Source organism: Mobula birostris, chromosome 4 (assembly GCF_030028105.1).
Source record: "Mobula birostris isolate sMobBir1 chromosome 4, sMobBir1.hap1, whole genome shotgun sequence".
In the NCBI taxonomy this organism is placed as follows: Eukaryota; Metazoa; Chordata; class Chondrichthyes; order Myliobatiformes; family Myliobatidae; genus Mobula; species Mobula birostris.
The window spans coordinates 7,848,815-7,869,715 of NC_092373.1; the positions used below are offsets into that span (position 1 = coordinate 7,848,815).

General features: G+C 49.7%; 1 protein-coding gene across 1 annotated transcript in view; it reads left to right on the top strand.

The window, feature by feature from the left end:
* The window catches only part of LOC140195830 (organic solute transporter subunit alpha-like), a 53,718-nt gene that overhangs the window by 16,360 nt on the left and 16,457 nt on the right, over positions 1-20,901 (top strand). The window contains exons 2-6 of the mRNA XM_072254464.1: positions 3-94; positions 6,965-7,119; positions 14,205-14,278; positions 15,299-15,457; positions 20,682-20,793. Of these exons, the coding sequence (XP_072110565.1) occupies positions 3-94; positions 6,965-7,119; positions 14,205-14,278; positions 15,299-15,457; positions 20,682-20,793 (592 nt within the window). The remainder of the gene's footprint in view (positions 1-2; positions 95-6,964; positions 7,120-14,204; positions 14,279-15,298; positions 15,458-20,681; positions 20,794-20,901) is intronic.

Sequence of the window (20,901 nt, forward strand, 5' to 3'; positions counted from 1 at the left end):
AGGCTTCCTCCAAACGTCCTAGAGCTGATCGAGAAGTTCAATGTGTCCAAAGCTTGCTTCTTGCCACCTCCGAGATCCTTCAACCTCATAATGGGTAAGTCAGGGCAAGACCTGTACAGCACAGGAGCAGGCCACTTGCCCCTCAGCGTTATGCCAAACTAACCAAATGTCCAACTGAACTAACCTTTCTGCACACACTAAGTCCATATGCTTCCACTCTCTCCACATTCACCTACCTATCTAAACAGTAAGATATAGGAGCAGAATAGGTCATTCAGCCCATCGAGTCTGCTCCACCATTCAATCATGGCTGATTTATTATTCCTCTCAACCCCAATCTTCTGCCTTCTCCCTGTAACCTTTCATGCCCTGACTAATCAAGAACCTATCAACCTCCACCTTAAATACACCCAATGACTTGGCCTTCACAGCCATCTGTGGCAATGAATTCCACAGACTTACCACCCTCTGACTAATCATCTCTGTCCTGAAGAGGTGTCTCTCTATTCTGAGTCAGCGCTCTCCGGTCCTAGTCTCCCGTACGATCCTCTCCACATCTACTCCATCAAGGCCTTTCAATATTTGATGTTTCAATGAGATCCCTGCTCATTCTTCTGAACTCCACTGACTACAATCCCAGAGCCTCATACATTAACCCCTTCATTCCTGGGATTATTCTCGTGAACCTCCTCAGGACCCTCGCCAATGCCTGCACATCTTTTCTTGGCTAAGTGGCCCAATTTGCCAACAGTCTAAGGCTCCTGAACACCTCTGTCACATTTGCCTCCAGCAGCTCCCTGGTGGCACATTATGCACTTTTTTAAGAAGATGCCTGACTTGCTAGTTCCTCCAGCACTTTGTGTGTGTTCCAGTATCTGTGCAACATCCTGTTTATTCTCTCTTCTCCCCTCTCCCATTGGACAGAGACACAAAAGCCTGAAAGCATGTACCACCAGGCTCAAGCACAGCTTCTACCCCAGAGTATTGAATGGTTCCCAGTACGATAATTCGGACACTTGACTTTGCAATCTGCCTCATTATGACCTTCCACCTTACAGTTTCCCACACTGCACTTCTCTGCAGCTGTTATCCTCTGTTCTGCATTCCGTTACTGTTTTCCCTTGTTCTAGCTCAATGCACTGTGTAATGATCTGGTCTGTATGAACAGTGTGCAAGACAAGATTTTCACTGTATCTCAGTACATGTGACAATAATAACCCAATAGCAATATTCCACAACTCTGTGTAAAAAACTTGCCCTGTGTATCATCTCTGAAAGGTCCCCCACCATGTTAAGCCTCTTCTATCCATGTACTTATCCAAAGGGATTTTAAATGCTCCTAATGAGCCCACCTTATCTGTCATGTTCATTGATCCTTTCGCCCAATACCAATTCCTGCACCAATCCATCATTCCCTATTAACCAATAATCTATCAGATTTTTTCCTAAGCACACTCAAAGTTCAAAGTATATTTGTTATCAAAGTATGTGTACTTCATACAACCTTGAGATTTGTCTCCTAACAGGCAGTCACGAAACAAAGAAGCCCAAATAGAACCCATTAAGAACAAAAGAAGACCATCAAACACCCAGCGTGCAGAGAGAAAAAAAGCAAATTGTGCAAACAATATAAGTAAGCGAGTAGCGTTCAGAACTGATCCACAACCGATTCAGAAGCCCGTTAGTTGCAGGCCAGAGCCTTAGTTCAGTGCAGAGACGAGTAAATCTCATGGAGCAGTGAACTGAACCGGCCCGTCCCTCACCTCCTGCCCTGACACCCTGATCTCTTCACTCTGGCCTGGCGCTTAAATTGTCCAAACCTCTGGTCATTCTTGGAATGGGCCCGAATCAGAATCAGGTTTATTACCACTGACATACGTCATGAAATCAGTTGTTTTATGGCAACATCACAGTGCAAGACGTAACAATTACCGTGAATTACAATAATATACATATTACAAATAACAAACAAATTAGCGAGGTGCTGTTCATGGGATCATGGACCATTCAGAAATCTGGTGCTGGAGGGGAAGAAACTGTTCGTAAAGCACTGTGTGTGTGTCTTCAGGATCCTGTACCTCCTCCTTGATGGCAGCAATGAGAAGAGGGCATGTCCTGTGTGATGGGGTCCTCAATGATGGACGCCACCTTTTGAGGCTCCTCCTTTTGAAGATGCCCTAGCCACTGGGGAGGCTAGAGCCCATGATGGAGCTGGCTGAGTTCACAAACCTCTGCAGCGTTTTCCGATCCTGTGCAGTGGCCCCCTTCCATAGCAGACGGTGATGTAACCAATTAGAATCCAGAAATTTGTCTTTAGTGATGTACCAAATCTCCTCAAACTTTTAATGAAATATAGCGGCTGTCGTGCCTTCTTTATAATTGCATCAATATGTTGGGCCCAGGGTAGATCTTCAGAGATGCTGACGCTCAGGAACTTGAACCTGCTCAGCCTTTCCCCTGCTGATCCCTCGACGGGGACTGATGTGTGTTCCCTCGACTTCCCCTTTCTGAAATCCACAATCGATTCCCTGGTTTGACTGATGTTGATGGCAAGGTTGCTGCTGTGATGTCACTCGCCCAGCCGATATCTCCTGCTCCTGTACAGCTCCTCCTCACCATTCAGATTCCGCCAACAACGGGTATGTCATCGGCAGATCTACAGTTGGCCAGCCACGCAGTCATGGGTATCGAGAGAGTAGAGCAGTGGGCTCAGCACACGTCCTTGGGGTGCGCCAGTTTGAGAGGATGTTGTTTCTGATCCGCACTGACCGTGGTCTCCCCGTGAGGGAGTGAAGGATCCAGTTGCAGAGGGAGACACAGAGGCCCAGGTTTTGGAGCTTGTCACTGGGTGACAAGATGGAATCCATGTTTGTTGAAGTGTGAAAGAAATATAATAGATGAGCAGGTCAGACGGTATACGAGTCCGTGACCTTTGTCAGAATTGTTAACACCATTGGTTGTGAGGTGGCTGCTATCCAACGTACTGGGGAGAGGTTCCCTGTTCCTCTACCCATCCATGGGCGTGGGAAGGGGTTGTTGAATCCTCCGAGACAGTACCACTCCCCCGGTGGTGAGACATCTCCTTCAGTGCCTCACTACAAGGTCAGACTAGAGTTTGTGCTCATTTCTCCAGAGTGAGACCTGCTTCAGTGTCCAGTGACATAAGTTCAACTCTCGCCACTGTCTGTGAGGAGTTTGTATGTTCTCCCCATGACCGAGTGGGTTTCCTGCCACATTCTGGAAATGTACAGGTTAGGGCCGGGGTTAGTGAATCGCGGGCATGCTATGTTGATTCCAGACTTCCCCGGGGACCGTCACCTTTTCATGGTGCAGAGGCCGTCCTGAGGTCCCAAGAGCGAAGCTGTCCCAAGCTTAGCTCCTGGTGGGGTCACCCAAGGTCAAGGGGAAGGGTCCAGACAAAGAGCGATCCAACAAAGACCTGAGCAGTGGAGCTGGCAGAAGATGCACACAAAATGCTGGAGGAACTCAGCAGGCCAGGCAGCATCTGTGGAAAAAAGTACAGTCAGCGTTTCAGGCTGAGACCCTTCGGCAGGGCTGGAGTCCAGCCTGAAACGTCGACTGTTTACTCTTTCCCTAGATGCTGCCTGGCCTGCTGAGTTCCTCCAGCATTCTGTGTGTGTTGCTCGGATTTCCAGCATCCGCAGATTTTCTCTTGTCCATGTTCTATATTCTCGATCTAAACTGTGAAAAGGATCTTCAGCCCATTAAGTCCTTAATGTGTCTCAGAGAAATCCTGCCCTCCGTTAATTTTCCCCGTCACATCCTCACCTCCAGGATTCTACCCCTTCACCCACAGACTTATGAAAAGTCATGGGGGCCATACAACCTTGTTGGCATGTTGGAGGAAGCTGAAACCTGCCTCCCCATGGATGGGAAGTCCATGGGGTCACAGGGAGAACGTACAAACTCCACAAACAGACACTGCTGCAGGTGGGGATCAAACCCAGGACCCTGGTGCTGTGAGCCAGCGCTTTCACCCGCTATGCCACCGTATCACCCATGAATTTTCACAGCATCCAAACCAGCACTGCAGAGGATTCCTCTTCCCCTTCCTGTGTACAGCAGTCCTGATCTGACCATGGGACCTCTTCCCCTTCCTGTGTATGGCAAACCCGATCTGACCACAGGACCTCTTTCCCTTCCTGATCTGACCATGGGACCTCTTCCCCTTCCTGTGTACGGCAAACCCGATCTGACCACAGGACCTCTTTCCCTTCCCGATCTGACCATTGGATCTCTTCCCCTTCCTGATCTGACCATGGGACCTCTTCCCCTTCCTAATCTGACCATGGGACCTCTTCCCCTTCCTGTGTACGGCAAACCCGATCTGACCACAGGACCTCTTTCCCTTCCCGATCTGACCATTGGATCTCTTCCCCTTCCTGATCTGACCATGGGACCTCTTCCCCTTCCCGATCTGACCATGGGACCTCTTCCCCTTCCTGGTCTGACCATGGGATCTCTTCCCCTTCCCGATCTGACCATGGGACCTCTTCCCCTTCCTGTGTACGGCAAACCCGATCTGACCACAGGACCTCTTTCCCTTCCCGATCTGACCATTGGATCTCTTCCACTTCCTGATCTGACCATAGGACCTCTTCCCCTTTCCGATCTGACCATGGGACCTCTTCCCCTTCCTGGTCTGACCATGGGACCTCTTCCCCTTTCCGATCTGACCATGGGACCTCTTCCTCTTCCTGGTCTGACCATGGGATCTCTTCCCCTTCCCGATCTGACCATGGGACCTCTTCCCCTTCCTGTGTACGACAAACCCGATCTGACCACGGGACCTCTTCCCCTTCCCGATTTGACCATGGGATCTCTTCCCCTTCCTGATCTGACCATGGGATCTCTTCCCCTTCCTAATCTGACCACAGGACCTCTTCCCCTTCCTGATCTGACCATGGGATCTCTTCCCCTTCCTGGTCTGACCATGGGACCTCTTCCCCTCCCTGTGTATGTCAGTCCTGATCTGACCATGGGACCTCAAAGAAGATCAGATCTTCCTGTAGCTCTGGAGTTCAGGATTTGCGTCACTGGTGTTCCCATTGTGAGTGTGTCACTGTCGACTAACTGGACTCTAGGGAGTCACACTCATCCCTCAACCACAGTTCATTTAGCTGTGCAGCCCTGCTCCTTTCACCAAACTGCTCAGAAGTCTGAACAGGGAATCACCATTTCTGTAGAGAAATTGATCAGTTAGGTACTGATACTGACCAATTGGTATCGTTGTAGACGTTCAAATTCCTTACTTGCATAATCAATTACCAATCACAATACAGAGACACAGGTGTTAATAACCAATAGAATCTATGTATTAAAGGCCAATAATACTTCAGAACTGTTAAAATAACTGACCAATAAAGTGTCACCCTGGAATCGTTCTGTTACGACCTGATCTTGTCTCAGCAAGCCAAATATCTCCTGTCCCCTGCTCTGCAGTGTCCTCAGAACCCTTGCTTGCCTGGGTGAACTGCACACCATCTGTAAACTGCACACACAAAATGCTGGGTGAATTTACCCCCTGTTCCCTACCCCCATCACCTACCCCTGCAAGTGCTGCACCTGCCCATACACCTCCTCCCTCACTACCACTCAGGTCCCCGGGTGAGGCAGCACTCTACCTGCAAGGCTGTTGGAGTCAGTGACAGAATCTGGTGTTCCCGGCGTGGCGTCTCACAGTGGTGAGACCTCGTGTAAATTGAGGGATCACGTCATCGAGCACCTACACTCCGACCACAGCGAACGACAGGCTGCCCCAGTGGCCACACATTTCATTTCCACTTTCCGTACCCAATCTGGTACGCCATTCCGCGGCCTCCTCTACATCCACGATGAGGCCACTCTCAGACCGGAAGGGCTACACTTCATATTCCATCTAGGTAGCCTCCAACCTGATCGCATAGAAACATAGAAACATAGAAAATAGGTGCAGGAGTAGGCTATTCGGCCCTTCGAGGCTGCACCGCCATTCAGTATGATCATGGCTGATCATCCAACTCAGAACCCTGTACCTGCCTTCCCTCCATACCCCCGATCCCTTTAGCCACAAGGGCCATATCTAACTCCCTCTTAAATATAGCCAATGAACTGGCCTCAACTGTTCCCTGTGGCAGAGAATTCCACAGATTCACCACTCTCTGTGTGAAGAAGTTTTTCCTAATCTCGGTCCTAAAAGGCTTCCCCTTTATCCTCAAACTGTGACCCCTCATTCTGGACTTCCCCAACATCGGGAACAATCTTCCTGCATCTAGCCTGTCCAATCCCTTTAGGATTTTATACGTTTCAATCAGATCCGCCCTCAATCTTCTAAATTTCAACGAGTATAAGCCTAGTCGATCCAGTCTTTCATCATATGAAAGTCCTGCCATCCCAGGAATCAATCTGGTGAACCTAGTGGCAGGTTCGTCGACTTAGCCTATTTCTATTAATTTCTCCGCACTCTTCCTCCTCTCTTCCTCTATTCCCATTCCGGGTCCCCTCTCAGCTGCTGTTCTCCTCACCTCTCCATCACCTCCCTCTGATTTCCCTCCTCCTTCCTTTTCCTCCATAGTCACCTCCTCTCCTTTCAGCCGTATACCTCTTCCACCTGTCATCTCCCAGCTAACTTCATCCTCCCTCCACACCTATCTGCCTTTCCCCTTACCTATCACCCGCCAGCTTGTCCTCCTTCCTCTCCCCCCAACTTTTTACTCTGGAGTCTTCCCCCTTCCTTCCCAGTCCTGAAGAAGGGTCTCGGCCCGAAACGTCGACTGTCTATTCCCCTCTATAGATGCTGCCTGTCCTGCTGAGTTCCTCCAGTATTTTGTATTACTCTGGATTTTCAGCATCTGCAGAATTCCTGGTGTTTATAATCTGTAAACTACCTTTGTCTGCATGTTAACTTAACACATTCCTTGCCACATCTTCCACAAGTCTTTGTCCTGTTCCTGTCCTTGAGCAGAGCTGACCTGGCTGGATATGGGTGTCTTCGGCACGCTGACCCTAATCACCGTCCTCTCCATCTTCATCTACCTGGAGAACGCCTGCTACCTCCTGTCGAAAGTCAAGTGTCCCATTAAGAAGAAGACGCTGATGTGGATCAGTGCGTCACCAACGGTGAGTCCGCCGCCCATCTCGAACCAACACTGTCAGTCCGCGCTCTCGAAGCCTCTGGTGCGGCATGGTAGCATAGTGGTTAGCAGAACACAATTACAGGGCCACTTCCTGCAGCTGTCTGTAAGGTGACCGTGGGAGATTCCTCCCGCAGTCCAAAAATGTACGGGGTTAGGTTTAGTGTACCAGGCCTCAAGGCTCAGGACCGCCCGGGAATACCAGGCCTCAAGGCTCAGGACCACCTGGGAATACCAAGTCTAAGGCTCAGAACCACCTGGGAATACCAGGCCTCAAGGCTCAGGACCGCTTGGGAATACCAGGCCTCAAGGCTCAGGACCGCTTGGGAATACCAGGCCTCAAGGCTCGGGCGGCATGGCAGCATAGCAGTTAGTGTAACACCAGTGACCCGGGTTCAATTCCCACCACTGTCTAAAGAGAGTTGTACGTTCTCCCCATGACCCCGTGTGTTTCCTCCAGCTGTTCCGGTTTCCTCCCACATTCCAAAAGCTTACGAGTTTGTAGGTTAATTCGTCACATGGGTGTAACTGGCGGTGCAGCGTCATGGCGGTTAGTGTAACCCTATTACAGTGCCAGTAACCCGGGTTCAATTCCCGCCGCCGTCTGTAAGGAGCATGTTCATTCTCCCCATGGCGATCCCGGCTGCCCCAGGCTGGGGACAGCACGGTTGCACAGCCATTAGCCTAACGCTACTACAGCACCAGTGGTGATGGCTCAGCTCACGCCACTGTCTGGAAGGACTTGGTATGTTCTCCCTGTGATCTTCGTGCTGCTCCAGGTCCCTCTCACAATCCGAAGAGACCAGTGTTATAGTCCATTACTTGGTCACCTGGGTATAACTGGGCGACGCCGACTCGTTAGACTGGACCAGCCTGTTACCCTGCTGTATCTCCAAATACAGAGCAATGAGGCAGAACAAATCAGATCCATAACAATGCAGAATACAGGGCAACAGCTTCAGAGAAGTTCAAGATCCTAATGAGATACTGTCGATTGTGAGGTGGAGAACCCATCCTACTGTACTGTGGGACCATTCAGTGGTCAATAACAGTGGGTAGAAGCTGTTCTCGAGCCTGGTGGCACACGTCTACAGGCTTCTGTATGTTCAGTGTCATAGAGTCACAGAACATTACAACACAAGAACAGGCCATTCGGCACACAATCTACTGCCCTTTGTCATCTGCACCATCACCTCCCAGCCTTGGTCCCTATTCCCACTCTGCCCCACTCCCCCACTCCCCCATCAGCCCATCAAAGCTCCCTCAGCTGGATCCACCCATCACCTGCCAGGCTCGGTGTAGGAACAGTGTAAATCAGTGGTTCATCTGTAACATCGATAGACTTCTTTAGATGCACAGTGGAGAGTATGCTGACAGGTTGTGTCCCGGCCCGGCAGGCAAACACCAATGCCCAGGAATGGAAAAGCCTACAGGAAGTGGTGCATATGGCTCAGATCATCACAAACAACACCCTCCCCACCACTGAGAACATCGACATGGAGCACTGTCACAAAGAAACAGCATCCATCACCAAAGACCCCCACCGTCCAGGCCATGCTCTCCTCTCTCTGCTGCCATGAGGGAAGTACAGGAGCACCACACCACCAGGTTCTGGAAGGAGGTACAGAAGCCTCAGGTCCCACACCACCAGGTTCAGGAACAGTTATTACCCCTCAACCATCAGGTCCCACACCACCAGGTTCAGGAACAGTTATTACCCCCAAACATCAGGTCCCACACCACCAGGTTCAGGAACAGTTATTACCCCTCAACCATCAGGTCCCACACCACCAGGTTCAGGAACAGTTATTACCCCTCAATCATCAGGTCCCACACCACCAGGTTCAGGAACAGTTATTACCCCTCAATCATCAGGTCCCACACCACCAGGTTCAGGAACAGTTATTACCCCTCAACCATCAGGTCCCACACCACCAGGTTCAGGGACAGTTATTACCCCTCAACCATCAGGTCCCACACCACCAGGTTCAGGAACAGTTATTACCCCTCAACCATCAGGTCCCACACCACCAGGTTCAGGAACAGTTATTACCCCTCAGCCATCAGGTCCCACACCACCAGGTTCAGGAACAGTTATTACCTACAACCATCAGGTCCCACACCACCAGGTTCGGGAACAGTTATTACCCCTCAACCATCAGGACCCACACCACCAGGTTCAGGAACAGTTATTACCCCTCAGCCATCAGGTCCCACACCACCAGGTTCAGGAACAGTTATTACCTACAACCATCAGGTCCCACACCACCAGGTTCAGGAACAGTTATTACCCCTCAACCATCAGGTCCCACACCACCAGGTTCAGGAACAGTTATTACCCCTCAACCATCAGGCCCCACACCACCAGGTTCAGGAACAGTTATTATCCCTCAATCATCAGGTCCCACACCACCAGGTTCAGGAACAGTTATTACCCCTCAACCATCAGGTCCCACACCACCAGGTTCAGGAACAGTTATTACCCCCAAACATCAGGTCCCACACCACCAGGTTCAGGAACAGTTATTACCCCTCAACCATCAGGTCCCACACCACCAGGTTCAGGAACAGTTATTACCCCTCAATCATCAGGTCCCACACCACCAGGTTCAGGAACAGTTATTACCCCTCAACCATCAGGTCCCACACCACCAGGTTCAGGGACAGTTATTACCCCTCAACCATCAGGTCCCACACCACCAGGTTCAGGAACAGTTATTACCCCTCAACCATCAGGTCCCACACCACCAGGTTCAGGAACAGTTATTACCCCTCAGCCATCAGGTCCCACACCACCAGGTTCAGGAACAGTTATTACCTACAACCATCAGGTCCCACACCACCAGGTTCGGGAACAGTTATTACCCCTCAACCATCAGGACCCACACCACCAGGTTCAGGAACAGTTATTACCCCTCAGCCATCAGGTCCCACACCACCAGGTTCAGGAACAGTTATTACCTACAACCATCAGGTCCCACACCACCAGGTTCAGGAACAGTTATTACCCCTCAACCATCAGGTCCCACACCACCAGGTTCAGGAACAGTTATTACCCCTCAACCATCAGGCCCCACACCACCAGGTTCAGGAACAGTTATTATCCCTCAATCATCAGGTCCCACACCACCAGGTTCAGGAACAGTTATTACCCCTCAACCATCAGGTCCCACACCACCAGGTTCAGGGACAGTTATTACCCCTCAATCATCAGGTCCCACACCACCAGGTTCAGGAACAGTTATTACTCCTCAATCATCAGGTCCCACACCACCAGGTTCAGGAACAGTTATTACCCCTCAACCATCAGGTCCCACACCACCAGGTTCAGGAACAGTTATTACCCCTCAACCATCAGGTCCCACACCACCAGGTTTAGGAACAGTTATTACCCCTCAATCATCAGGTCCCACACCACCAGGTTCAGGAACAGTTATTACCTACAACCATCAGGTCCCACACCACCAGGTTCAGGAACAGTTATTACCCCTCAACCATCAGGTCCCACACCACCAGGTTCAGGAACAGTTATTACCCCTCAATCATCAGGTCCCACACCACCAGGTTCAGGAACAGTTATTACCCCTCAACCATCAGGTCCCACACCACCAGGTTCAGGAACAGTTATTACCCCTCAACCATCAGGTCCCACACCACCAGGTTTAGGAACAGTTATTACCCCTCAATCATCAGGTCCCACACCACCAGGTTCAGGGACAGTTATTACCCCTCAACCATCAGGGTCCTGAACCAGTGTGGATAACGTCACTCACCTTAACACTGAACTGATTCCACAACCTATGGACTCATTTTCGAGAACTCTACAACTCATGCTAGACCATAAGACAAAGGAGCAGAATTAGGCCATTTGGTCCATCGAGTCTGCTCCGACATTCAATCATGGCAGATCCTTTTTTCCCCTCCTCAGCCCCACTCCCCAGCCTTCTCCCTGTAATCTTTGATGATGTGTCCAATCAAGAACCTATCAATCTCTGCCTTAAATACACCCAACAACCTGACCTCCACAGCTGCATGTGGTAACAAATTCCTCAAATTCACCACCATCTGGCTAAAGAAATTCCTCCATATCTCTGTTTTAAATGGATCTTAAGACTATGCCCTTTTGTCCTAGACTCCCCCACCACGGGAAACATCCTTTCCACATCAACTCTGTCTAGGCCTTTCAACATTCAAAAGGTTTCAATGAGATCCCCCCCCCATCCTTCTAAAGTCCAGCGAGTGCACACACAGAGCCTTCAAACGTTCCTCTTACAATAACCCTTTCATTCCCAGAATCATCCTTGTGAATCTCCTCTGAATCCTACAATGCCAGCACATCTTTTCTTAGATGAGGAGTCCAAAACTGTTCACAATACTCAAGGTGAGGCCCTATAAATCCTCAGCATCACATCCCTGCTCTTGTATTCTACACCTCTTGAAATGAATACTAACATGGCTTTTGTCTTCTTCACCACCGACTCAGCCTGCAAGTTAACCTTCAGGGTGTTCTGCACAAGGTCTTCTAAGTCCTTTTGCACTTCAGATTTTTGGATATTTTCCCGGTTTAGAAAATAGTCCGCACGTTTATTTCTACTACCAAAGTGCATGACCATGCATTTTCCAACACTGTATTTTAATTATAGACAATAGACAATAGGTGCAGGAGTAGGCCATTCGGCCCTTTGAGCCAGCACTGCCATTCACTGTGATCATGGCTGATCATCCACAATCAGTACCCAGTTCCTGCCTTATCCCCATAACCTTTGATTCCGCTATCTTTAAGAGCTCTATCCATCTCTTTTTTGAATGCATCCAGAGACTTGGCCTCCACAGCCTTCTGGGGCAGAGCATTCCATATATCCACCACTCTCTGCGTGAAAAATTTTTCCTCAACTCCATTCTAAATGGCCTATCCCTTATTCTTAAACTGTGGCCTCTGATTCTGGACTCACTCATCAGCGGGAACATGCTTCCTGCCTCCAGCGTGTCCAATCCCTTAATAATCTTATATGTTTCAATAAGATCCCCTCTCAGCCTTCTAAATTCCAGAGTATACAAGCCCAGTCGCTCCAATCTTTCAACATATGACAGTCCCACCATCCCAGGAATTAACCTTGTGAACCTACCCTGCACTCCCTCAATAGCAAGAATGTCCTTCCTCAAACTTGGAGACTAAAACTGCACACAGTACTCCAGGTGTGGTCTCACCAGGGCCCAGTACAGCTGCAGAAGGACCTCTTTGCTCTTATATTCAATTCCCCTTGTTATGAAGGCCAACATGCCATTAGCTTTCTTCACTGCCTGCTGTACCTGCATGCTTGCTCTCAGTGACTGATGTACAAGAACACTTAGATCTTATTGTGCTTCCCCTTTTCTTAATGATTCCATTTAGATAATAATCTGCCTTCCTGTTCTTACCACCAAGGTGGATAACCTCACACTTATCCACATTAAACTGCATCTGCCTTGCATCTGCCCACTCACCCAGCCTGTCCAAGTCACCCTGCATTCTCATAACATCCTCCTCACATTTCACACTGCCTCCCAGCTTTGTGTCATCAGCAAATTTGCTAATGTTACTTTCAATTCCCTCATCTAAATCATTAATATATATTGTAAACAGCTATGGTCCCAGCACTGAACCCTGCGGTACCCCACTGGTCACTGCCTGCCATTCCGAAAGGGACCCGTTAATCGCTACTCTTTGTTTTCTGTCAGCCAGCCAATTTTCAATCCATGTCAGTACTCTGTCCCCAATACCATGTGCCCTAATTTTGCCCACTAATCTCCTATGTGGCACTTTATCAAAGGCTTTCTGAAAGTCCAGATACACTACATCCACTGGCTCTCCCTTGTCCATTTTCATAGTCACATCCTCAAAAAATTCCAGACGATTAGTCAAGCACGATTTCCCCTTCGTAAATCCATGCTGACTCGGACCTATCCTGTTACTGCTATCCAGATGTCATAATTTCATCTTTTATAATTGACTCCAACATCTTTCCCACCACTGACGTCAGGCTAACCGGTCTATAATTCCCTGTTTCCTCTCTTCCTCCCTTCTTGAAGAGAGGGACAACATTAGCCACCCTCTAATCCACAGGAACTGATCCTGAATCTATAGAACATTGGAAAATGATTACCAATGCGTCCACAATTTCTAAAGCCACCTCCTTAAGTACTCTGGGATGCAGACTATCAGGTCCCGGGGACTTATCAGCCTTCAGACCCAACAGCCTATCCAACACCATTTCCTGCCTAATATAAATTTCCTTCATTTCATCCATTACCCTAGGTCTTTTGGCCACTATTATAGCTGGGAGATTGTTTGTGTCTTCCCTTGTGTCTTCCCTATTTGCCACTTTCTTGCCCATTCTCCTAATCTGTCTAAGTCCTTCAGCAGCCTACCTGTTTCCTCAACACTACCTGCCCCTCCACCAATCTTCACATCGTCTGCAAACTTGGCAACAAAACCACCTATTCCATCATCTAAATTATTGATCTATAGATAAAAGGAAGTGGTCCTAACACCGACCCCTGCGGAACACCACTAGTCATTGGCAGACAACCAGAAAAGGATCCTTTTAGTCCCACTCACTGTTCTCAATATTATTTATGATTTGCACTATTTGTCCTCTTCTGCGCATTGGTTGCTTGTCTTTATCTACGGACTGTTTTTCATAAGTTCTATTGTATTTCTTTATTTTCCTGTGAATTCCTGAAAGAAAGCGAATCTGTACTTTGATGGTAAATTTGCTTTGACTTTGATGGTCAGTACAGAGCCAGTGGGCCGAATGGACTGTTTCCATTCTCTATGAGGGCAGTTATGGATGGGTAATATGTGCTAGGCTTGTTGGGGATTCCATGGCTCATGAACGCAGGACATAGACACGTGTACAGTATTCAAACACAAGCAGATGGAGCATCCATGCTGTACAGCAACCCAGCTGGGATGTCAGGCAGGGTCTAGAGACAGGAGGGTGGCCTACGCGGATGTACATCCAGTGGAGAGGTTACCTGTGCACTGTGGACTCTTCCCCGATCTCAGTGACTCTCTGCTCCCTCCTACAGGTCTTCACTATCACGTCCTGCCTCGGTCTCTGGGTCCCACGCGCTGTGATGTTTGTGGACATGGTAGCAGCTACGTGAGTGAGTTTGTTACAGTCAGAGAGTCTGAAGTGCAGTCATGACCCTCAGACACGGGTCTGACCATCAAATACAGGCCTGACCATCAAACACAGGCCAGACCCTCAAAACACAGGCCTGACCTTCAAACACGGGCCTGACTCTCAAACACAGATACAGGCCTGACCCTCAAACACGGGCCTGTCCCTCAAACACAGGCCTGACCCTCAAAACACAGGCCTGACCCTCAAACACAGGCCTCTCCCTCAGATACAGACCTGACCCTCAAACACGGGCCTGTCTCTCAAACACAGGCCAGACCTTCAAACACGGGCCTGACCCTCAAACACAGGCCTGACCCTCAAACACGGGCCTGTCCCTCAAACACGGGCCTGACCCTCAAACACGGGCCTGTCCCTCAAACACGGGCCTGTCCTTCAAACACAGGCCTGACCCTCAAACATGGGCCTGACCTAAAAAATATACCAGCCTGACCTGCAAGCACAGGAAAGACCCGCAAACCCCGGCCTGATGCTTAAGTACAGCCTAACCCCAAAGTACAGACCTAAAATGCAGCACAATTGTTAAAACATAAACTCAGTGCTAAATGCGGCCTGGCACTAATACGTAATTGACATTGCACTGTACAAAGTATATTCCAGAACATAGGCCTGCTCCACTTCTCTGACACAGACACTGAGCTAGACAGAGGCACACACTGGAAACACTCACCTTAAAACAAAGGTCTGACCCTAGTACACAGCCCCAATCCCAACACACAGTCCTGACTCCAAAACACAGGTCTGACCCGAATACACAGCGCCAAGCTCAACACACAGTCCTGAATCTAATACACAGAACAAATCACAATACCCAACCAACCCTGACCCTAACCGTAAAATGCTACCCTAATTGCGACCTTGTCCCCTGATCCTACACTTTGGCCTTGACCGCGCCATTCTGCCTGAGCCTGACTCCTGACCCTGCAGGGAGGGCTGTGATTGGTGGGATCTGACTGCTCCTCACTCCTCGTTCCACAGGTACTTTGCCGTCTGCTATTACCTGCTGCTGCTGGTCATCGTGCAGGGCTACGGTGGGGAGGACGCGATGCTGGAGCGCCTTGCGACGGACCGCGTCAGGATCAGCACGGGTCCTTGCTGCTGTTGCTGCCCCTGTCTCCCCCGCGTCCGGATGACCAGGTGAGTGACCGGGGTCGGGGGTCACTGTCTCCCCCGCGTCCGGGTGACCAGGTGAGTGACCGGGGTCGGGGGTCACTGTTTCCCCATGTCCGGGTGACCAGGTGAGTGACCGGGGTCAAGGGTCACTGTCTCCCCACGTCCGGGTGACCAGGTGAGTGACCGGGGTCAGGGGTCACTGTCTGCCCACGTCCAGGTGACCAGGTGAGTGACTGGGTACTGGGTGCTGGGGCCTGGGGCCGCTGCAGGGGACAACGGTCAGTCAGTGACACTTCACCCGTGCCATTCATCAGCCTCCCCTGTTCCACGCAGCCCGTCATTATGCAGGCTTTCCTCGCGTTTGGCCGCACGGCCAGCCCGCGCTAACAAATTCCAGCTCAGATGGTAAACGAGGTCCGGTCTCTGATGGGGAAAGGATCTCACAGGCTCGGTTTGACTGTTACCCCCAGTCTGGGTAATTACTCCATTTTTCCCTCTTCATTGATGACGTCTTCTTCTCCATCTTCTGTAATTCTCCCCCTCCCCCTTCATTGTTTGTCTTGTCACCACTTTGGCCTCTTACGTCTTCTCCTCACCTGCCCATCACCTCCCTCTGTGCCCGTCTTCCTTCCCTTTCTCCTACAGTCCACTCTTCTCTCCTATCGGATTCCTTCCTCCCCAACCCCGACCTTTCCCACCTATCACCTCCCAGCTTCTTACTTCATCACCCACCCCCACCCACGTGACTTCACCTTTCAGCTTCTAGTTTGTCCTCCATTCCCCCCACCCCATCACTTTCTTACTCTGGTTTCTTCCCCCTTCCTTTCCAGTCCTGATAAAGGGGCTTGGCCCAAACCATCAACTGTTTATTCATTTCCATCAATGCTGCCTGACCTACTACTCATTCTGGGTAACCTGGTTTTCCATCCTAACTAACACCAGGAGGTGTACATTGTAGCCTGGTAAAAGCTTATAAACAATGAAGGACTTTAACTAGAAATATTCAAGTCCCAACCATCTCCCCCACCCCCAAGGGGAGACTTCAGGAAAGGGTTCTGGAACAGACCCACAAAGGATTCTGGTGCTGCCCTCCAGTGTTCGCTCAGTTCTGCCCTCCGGTGTTCGCTCAGTGCTGCCCTCTGGTGTTCACTCAGTGCTGCCCTCCGGTGTTCACTCAGTGCTGCCCTCCAGTGTTCGCTCAGTGCTGCCCTCTGGTATTTGCTCAGTTCTGCCCTCCAGTGTTCGCTCAGTGCTGCCCTCCGGTGTTCACTCAGTGCTGCCCTCTGGTATTTGCTCAGTTCTGCCCTCCAGTGTTCGCTCAGTGCTGCCCTCTGGTATTTGCTCAGTTCTGCCCTCCAGTGTTCACTCAGTGCTGCCCTCCGGTGTTCACTCAGTGCTGCTCTCCAGTGTTCACTCAGTGCTGCCCTCCAGTGTTTGCTTGGTGAAAGAACAAGCTGGAGACGGACTATCTGCAGTGATACCACTCAGAGACTTGGGTGCTGTTTTTTTCTTTGTGACTTTTTGTTTCTGAGATTGTAACCACATGTGCCATTTGTGTATGTGCTGTTTCCTGTTGGTTGTGTTTTTTGCACTTTCACCCCGGAGGGATGCTGCTTTATTTGGCTACATTAAATGATAATTAACAAACAACAGAGCTGAAGGCATGGCTGCTAATGACCAAGCAGATTTTATCAATGGACTATAGAAACTATCCTGTCCAGATGTGTCTCAGGACAGCATAGGAACTGGCCCTTCAGCCCGTCAGGGGGATATATCTTCCCGTCAACATCAATTTTTATTGGTGCACCGCAGAGAGCATCCTCAATACTAAAGGTTCTGCTATGCTGGAAATCCAGAGCAACACACACAAAACACTGGAGGAACTTCCTTACTTCAGTGGTTGGTAAGTTGATGGAGAAGATCCTGAGAGTCAGGATTTATGAACATTTGGAGAGGTATAATATGATTAGGAATAGTCAGCATGGCTTTGTCAAGGGCAGGTTGTGCCTTACGAGCCTGATTGAATTTTTTGAGGATGTGACTAAACACATTGATGAAGGTAGAGCTGTAGATGTAGTGTATATGGATTTCAGCGAAGCATTTGAGAAGGTACCCCATGCCAGGCTTATTGAGAAAGTAAGGAGGCATGGGATCCAAGGGGACATTACTTTGTGCATCCAGAACTGGCTTGCCCACAGAAGGCAAAGAACGGTTGTAGACGAGTCATATTCTGCATGGAGGTCGGTGATCAGTGGAGTGCCTCAGGGATCTTTGTGACTTTTATAAATGACCTGGATGAGGAAGTGAAGGGATGGGTTAGTAAGTTTGCCGATGACACCAAGGTTGGGGGTGTTGTGGATAGTGTGGAGGGCTGTCAGAGGTTACAGCAGGACATTGATAGGATGCAAAACTGGGCTGAGAAGTGGCAGATGGAGTTCAACCCAGATAAGTGTGAAGTGGTTCATTTTGGCAGGTCAAATGCGACGGCAGAATATAGTATTAATTGTAAGACTCTTGGCAGTGTGGAGGATCAGAGGGATCTTGGGGTCCGAGTCCATAGGACACTCAAAGCTGCTGTGCAGGTTGACTCTGTGGTTAAGAAGGCATACGGTGCATTGGCCTTTATCAATCGTGGGATTGAGTTTAAGAGCCGAGAGGTAATGTTGCAGCTACATAGGACCCTGGTCAGACCCCACTTGGAGTACTCTGCTCAGTTCTGGTCACTTCACTACAGGAAGGATGTGGAAACCATAGAAAGGGTGCAGAGGAGATCTACAAGGATGTTGCCTGGATTGGGGAGCATGACATATGAGAATAGGTTGAGTGAACTTGGCATTTTCTCCTTGGAGTGAGGAGGATGAGAGGTGAGCTGATAGAGGTGTATAGGATGATGAGAGGCATTGATCATGTGGATAGTCAGAGGCTTTTTACCAGAGCTGAAATGGCTAGCACAAGAGGGCACAGTTTTAAGGTGCTTGGGAGTAGGTACAGAGGAGATGTCAGGGGTAAGTTTTTTACGCAGAGAGTGGTGAGTGCGTGGAATGGGCTGCCGGTGACAGTGGTGGAGGCGGATACAATAGGGTCCAAGAGACTCCTGGATCAATAGAGGGCTATGGGTAACCCTAGGTAATTTCTAAAGTAAGGACATGTTCGGCACAGCATTGTGGGCCGAAGGGCCTGTATTGTGCTGTAGGTTTTCTATGTTTCTATGTTTCTAACTCAGCAGGTCAGGTAGCATCTATGGAGAGGAATAAAGAGTCAAGGTTTCGGGACGAGACCTGACAAAGGGTTTCGGGACAAGACCTGACGAAGGGTCTCAGCCCGAAACAGGAATAGAAGGAATCCTGTCCGGATGCTCATCGGCTTAGAGTTCAGGAACCGACCCTTCATTCCTCAGAAGGCTAAAGAAATCTAACGTGTTCCTGGCGATTACAACCAATTTTCACCCGTGTAACATTGAGATCATCCTTCTGGAGGTATAACAGCTTGTAATGGCAGAGCAACACACATAAAAGTTGCTGGTGAACGCAGCAGGCCAGGCAGCATCTCTAGGAAGAGGTGCAGTCGACGTTTCAGGCCGAGACCCTTCGTCAGGACTAACTGAAGGAAGAGTTAGTAAGAGATTTGAAAGTGGGAGGGGGAGGGGGAGGGGGAGATCTGAAATGATAGGAGAAGACAGGAGGGGGAGGGATGGAGCCAAGAGCTGGACAGGTGATAGGCAAAAGGGGATACGAGAGGATCATGGGACAGGAGGCCCAGGGAGAAAGAAAAGGGGGTGGGGGGGGGAAACCCAGAGGATGGGCAAGGGGTATAGTGGGAGGGACAGAGGGAGAAAAAGGAGAGAGAGAAAAAGAATGTGTGTAGATAAATAAATAACAGATGGTGTACGAGGGGGAGGTGGGGCATTAGCGGAAGTTAGAGAAGTCAATGTTCATGCCATCAGGTTGGAGGCTACCCAGACGGAATATAAGGTGCTGTTCCTCCAACCTGAGTGTGGCTTCATCTTTACAGTAGAGGAGGCCGTGGATAGACATGTCAGAATGGGAATGGGATGTGGAATTAAAATGTGTGGCCACTGGGAGATCCTGCTTTCTCTGGCGGACAGAGCGTAGAGCAAAGCGGTCTCCCAGTCTGCGTCGGGTCTCACCAATATATAAAAGGCCACATCGGGAGCACCAGACGCAGTATATCACCCCAGTCCACTCACAGGTGAAGTGTTGCCTCACCTGGAGGGACTGTTTGGGGCCCTGAATGGTGGTAAGGGAGGAAGCGTAAGGGCATGTGTAGCACTTGTTCCGCTTACAAGGATAAGTGCCAGGAGGGGGATCGGTGGGGAGGGATGGGGGGGGCACGAATGGACAAGGGAGTCGCGTAGGGAGGGATCTGGTATGGCAGAGTGGTTGCTGCACATGCCTATCACGAGTTCATAAACCTCTGCAATATAATGCACTGGACAGGCAGCATCGTCCTCCCAGAGGACATAAGATCTGAGGGTATGCATCACCTTGAGATGGGCTCATTTCAAAGGAGATGTCAGGGGCAAATTGTTTTACACAGAGAGTAGTGGGTACCTGGAATGTACTTCCTGGGGTGGAGGTAGAGGCAGATACATTAGAGACTTTTAAGAGACGTTTAGGTAGGCTGATGAATGTGAGGGAAACGTTAGGATAGGGACATTGTGTAGACAGAAGAGAATAGTTTGGTTGGCCATTTAATTGGTAATGTAATTGGTTCAGCACAACATTGTGGGCCAAAGGGCTGTACTGATCTATGTTCTAGGTTCTAATATTGCCCCAGTCTCCTTCACTCCAGGGAAAACAATGCCAGCCTGTCTACCCTCTCCTTATTCTCAAGTCCTCCAGTGTGCAGGCAACGTGCCAGTGAATCATTACTGGCAGCATATAAGGATGGATAAAATTGTCCTGATGAAGGGTCTCGCCCGAAACGTCAACTGTTTATTCCTCTCCATAGACGCTGCCTGACCTGCTGAGTTCCTCCAGCATTTTGTGTGTGTTGCTTGGATTTCCAGCATCGGCAGATTTTCTTTTCCTTTTGATTGAACCTACCAACTAGTATGTCTTTGCACTGTGCGAGGAAACCACAGCACCCAGAGTAAACCTGTTCTGTGTCTGATTATATCCACTGTATTTTGCACCGTGCCCCAGAGAACGTTGTTTCTTTTGGCTGTATACAAGTGTGTGATTAAATGATAATTAAATATCAACTGGAATTTTACTTCTCTTTTCAGAAAGAATTTTAGGCTGTTTGTGCTGGGAGCTTTCCAGGTGGCATTCCTGCGACCTGCCCTGTTCTTCCTGGGGGTAGTCTTGTGGACAAATGACCTCTATGACCCAGATGATGTGAGTAGGTGGACATCCCTCCATGACTCTACTCCATCCCATCACACACTCCATCATCACCGTCCTATCACACACTCCCTCCGTCCCACCACACACCCCCTCCGTCCC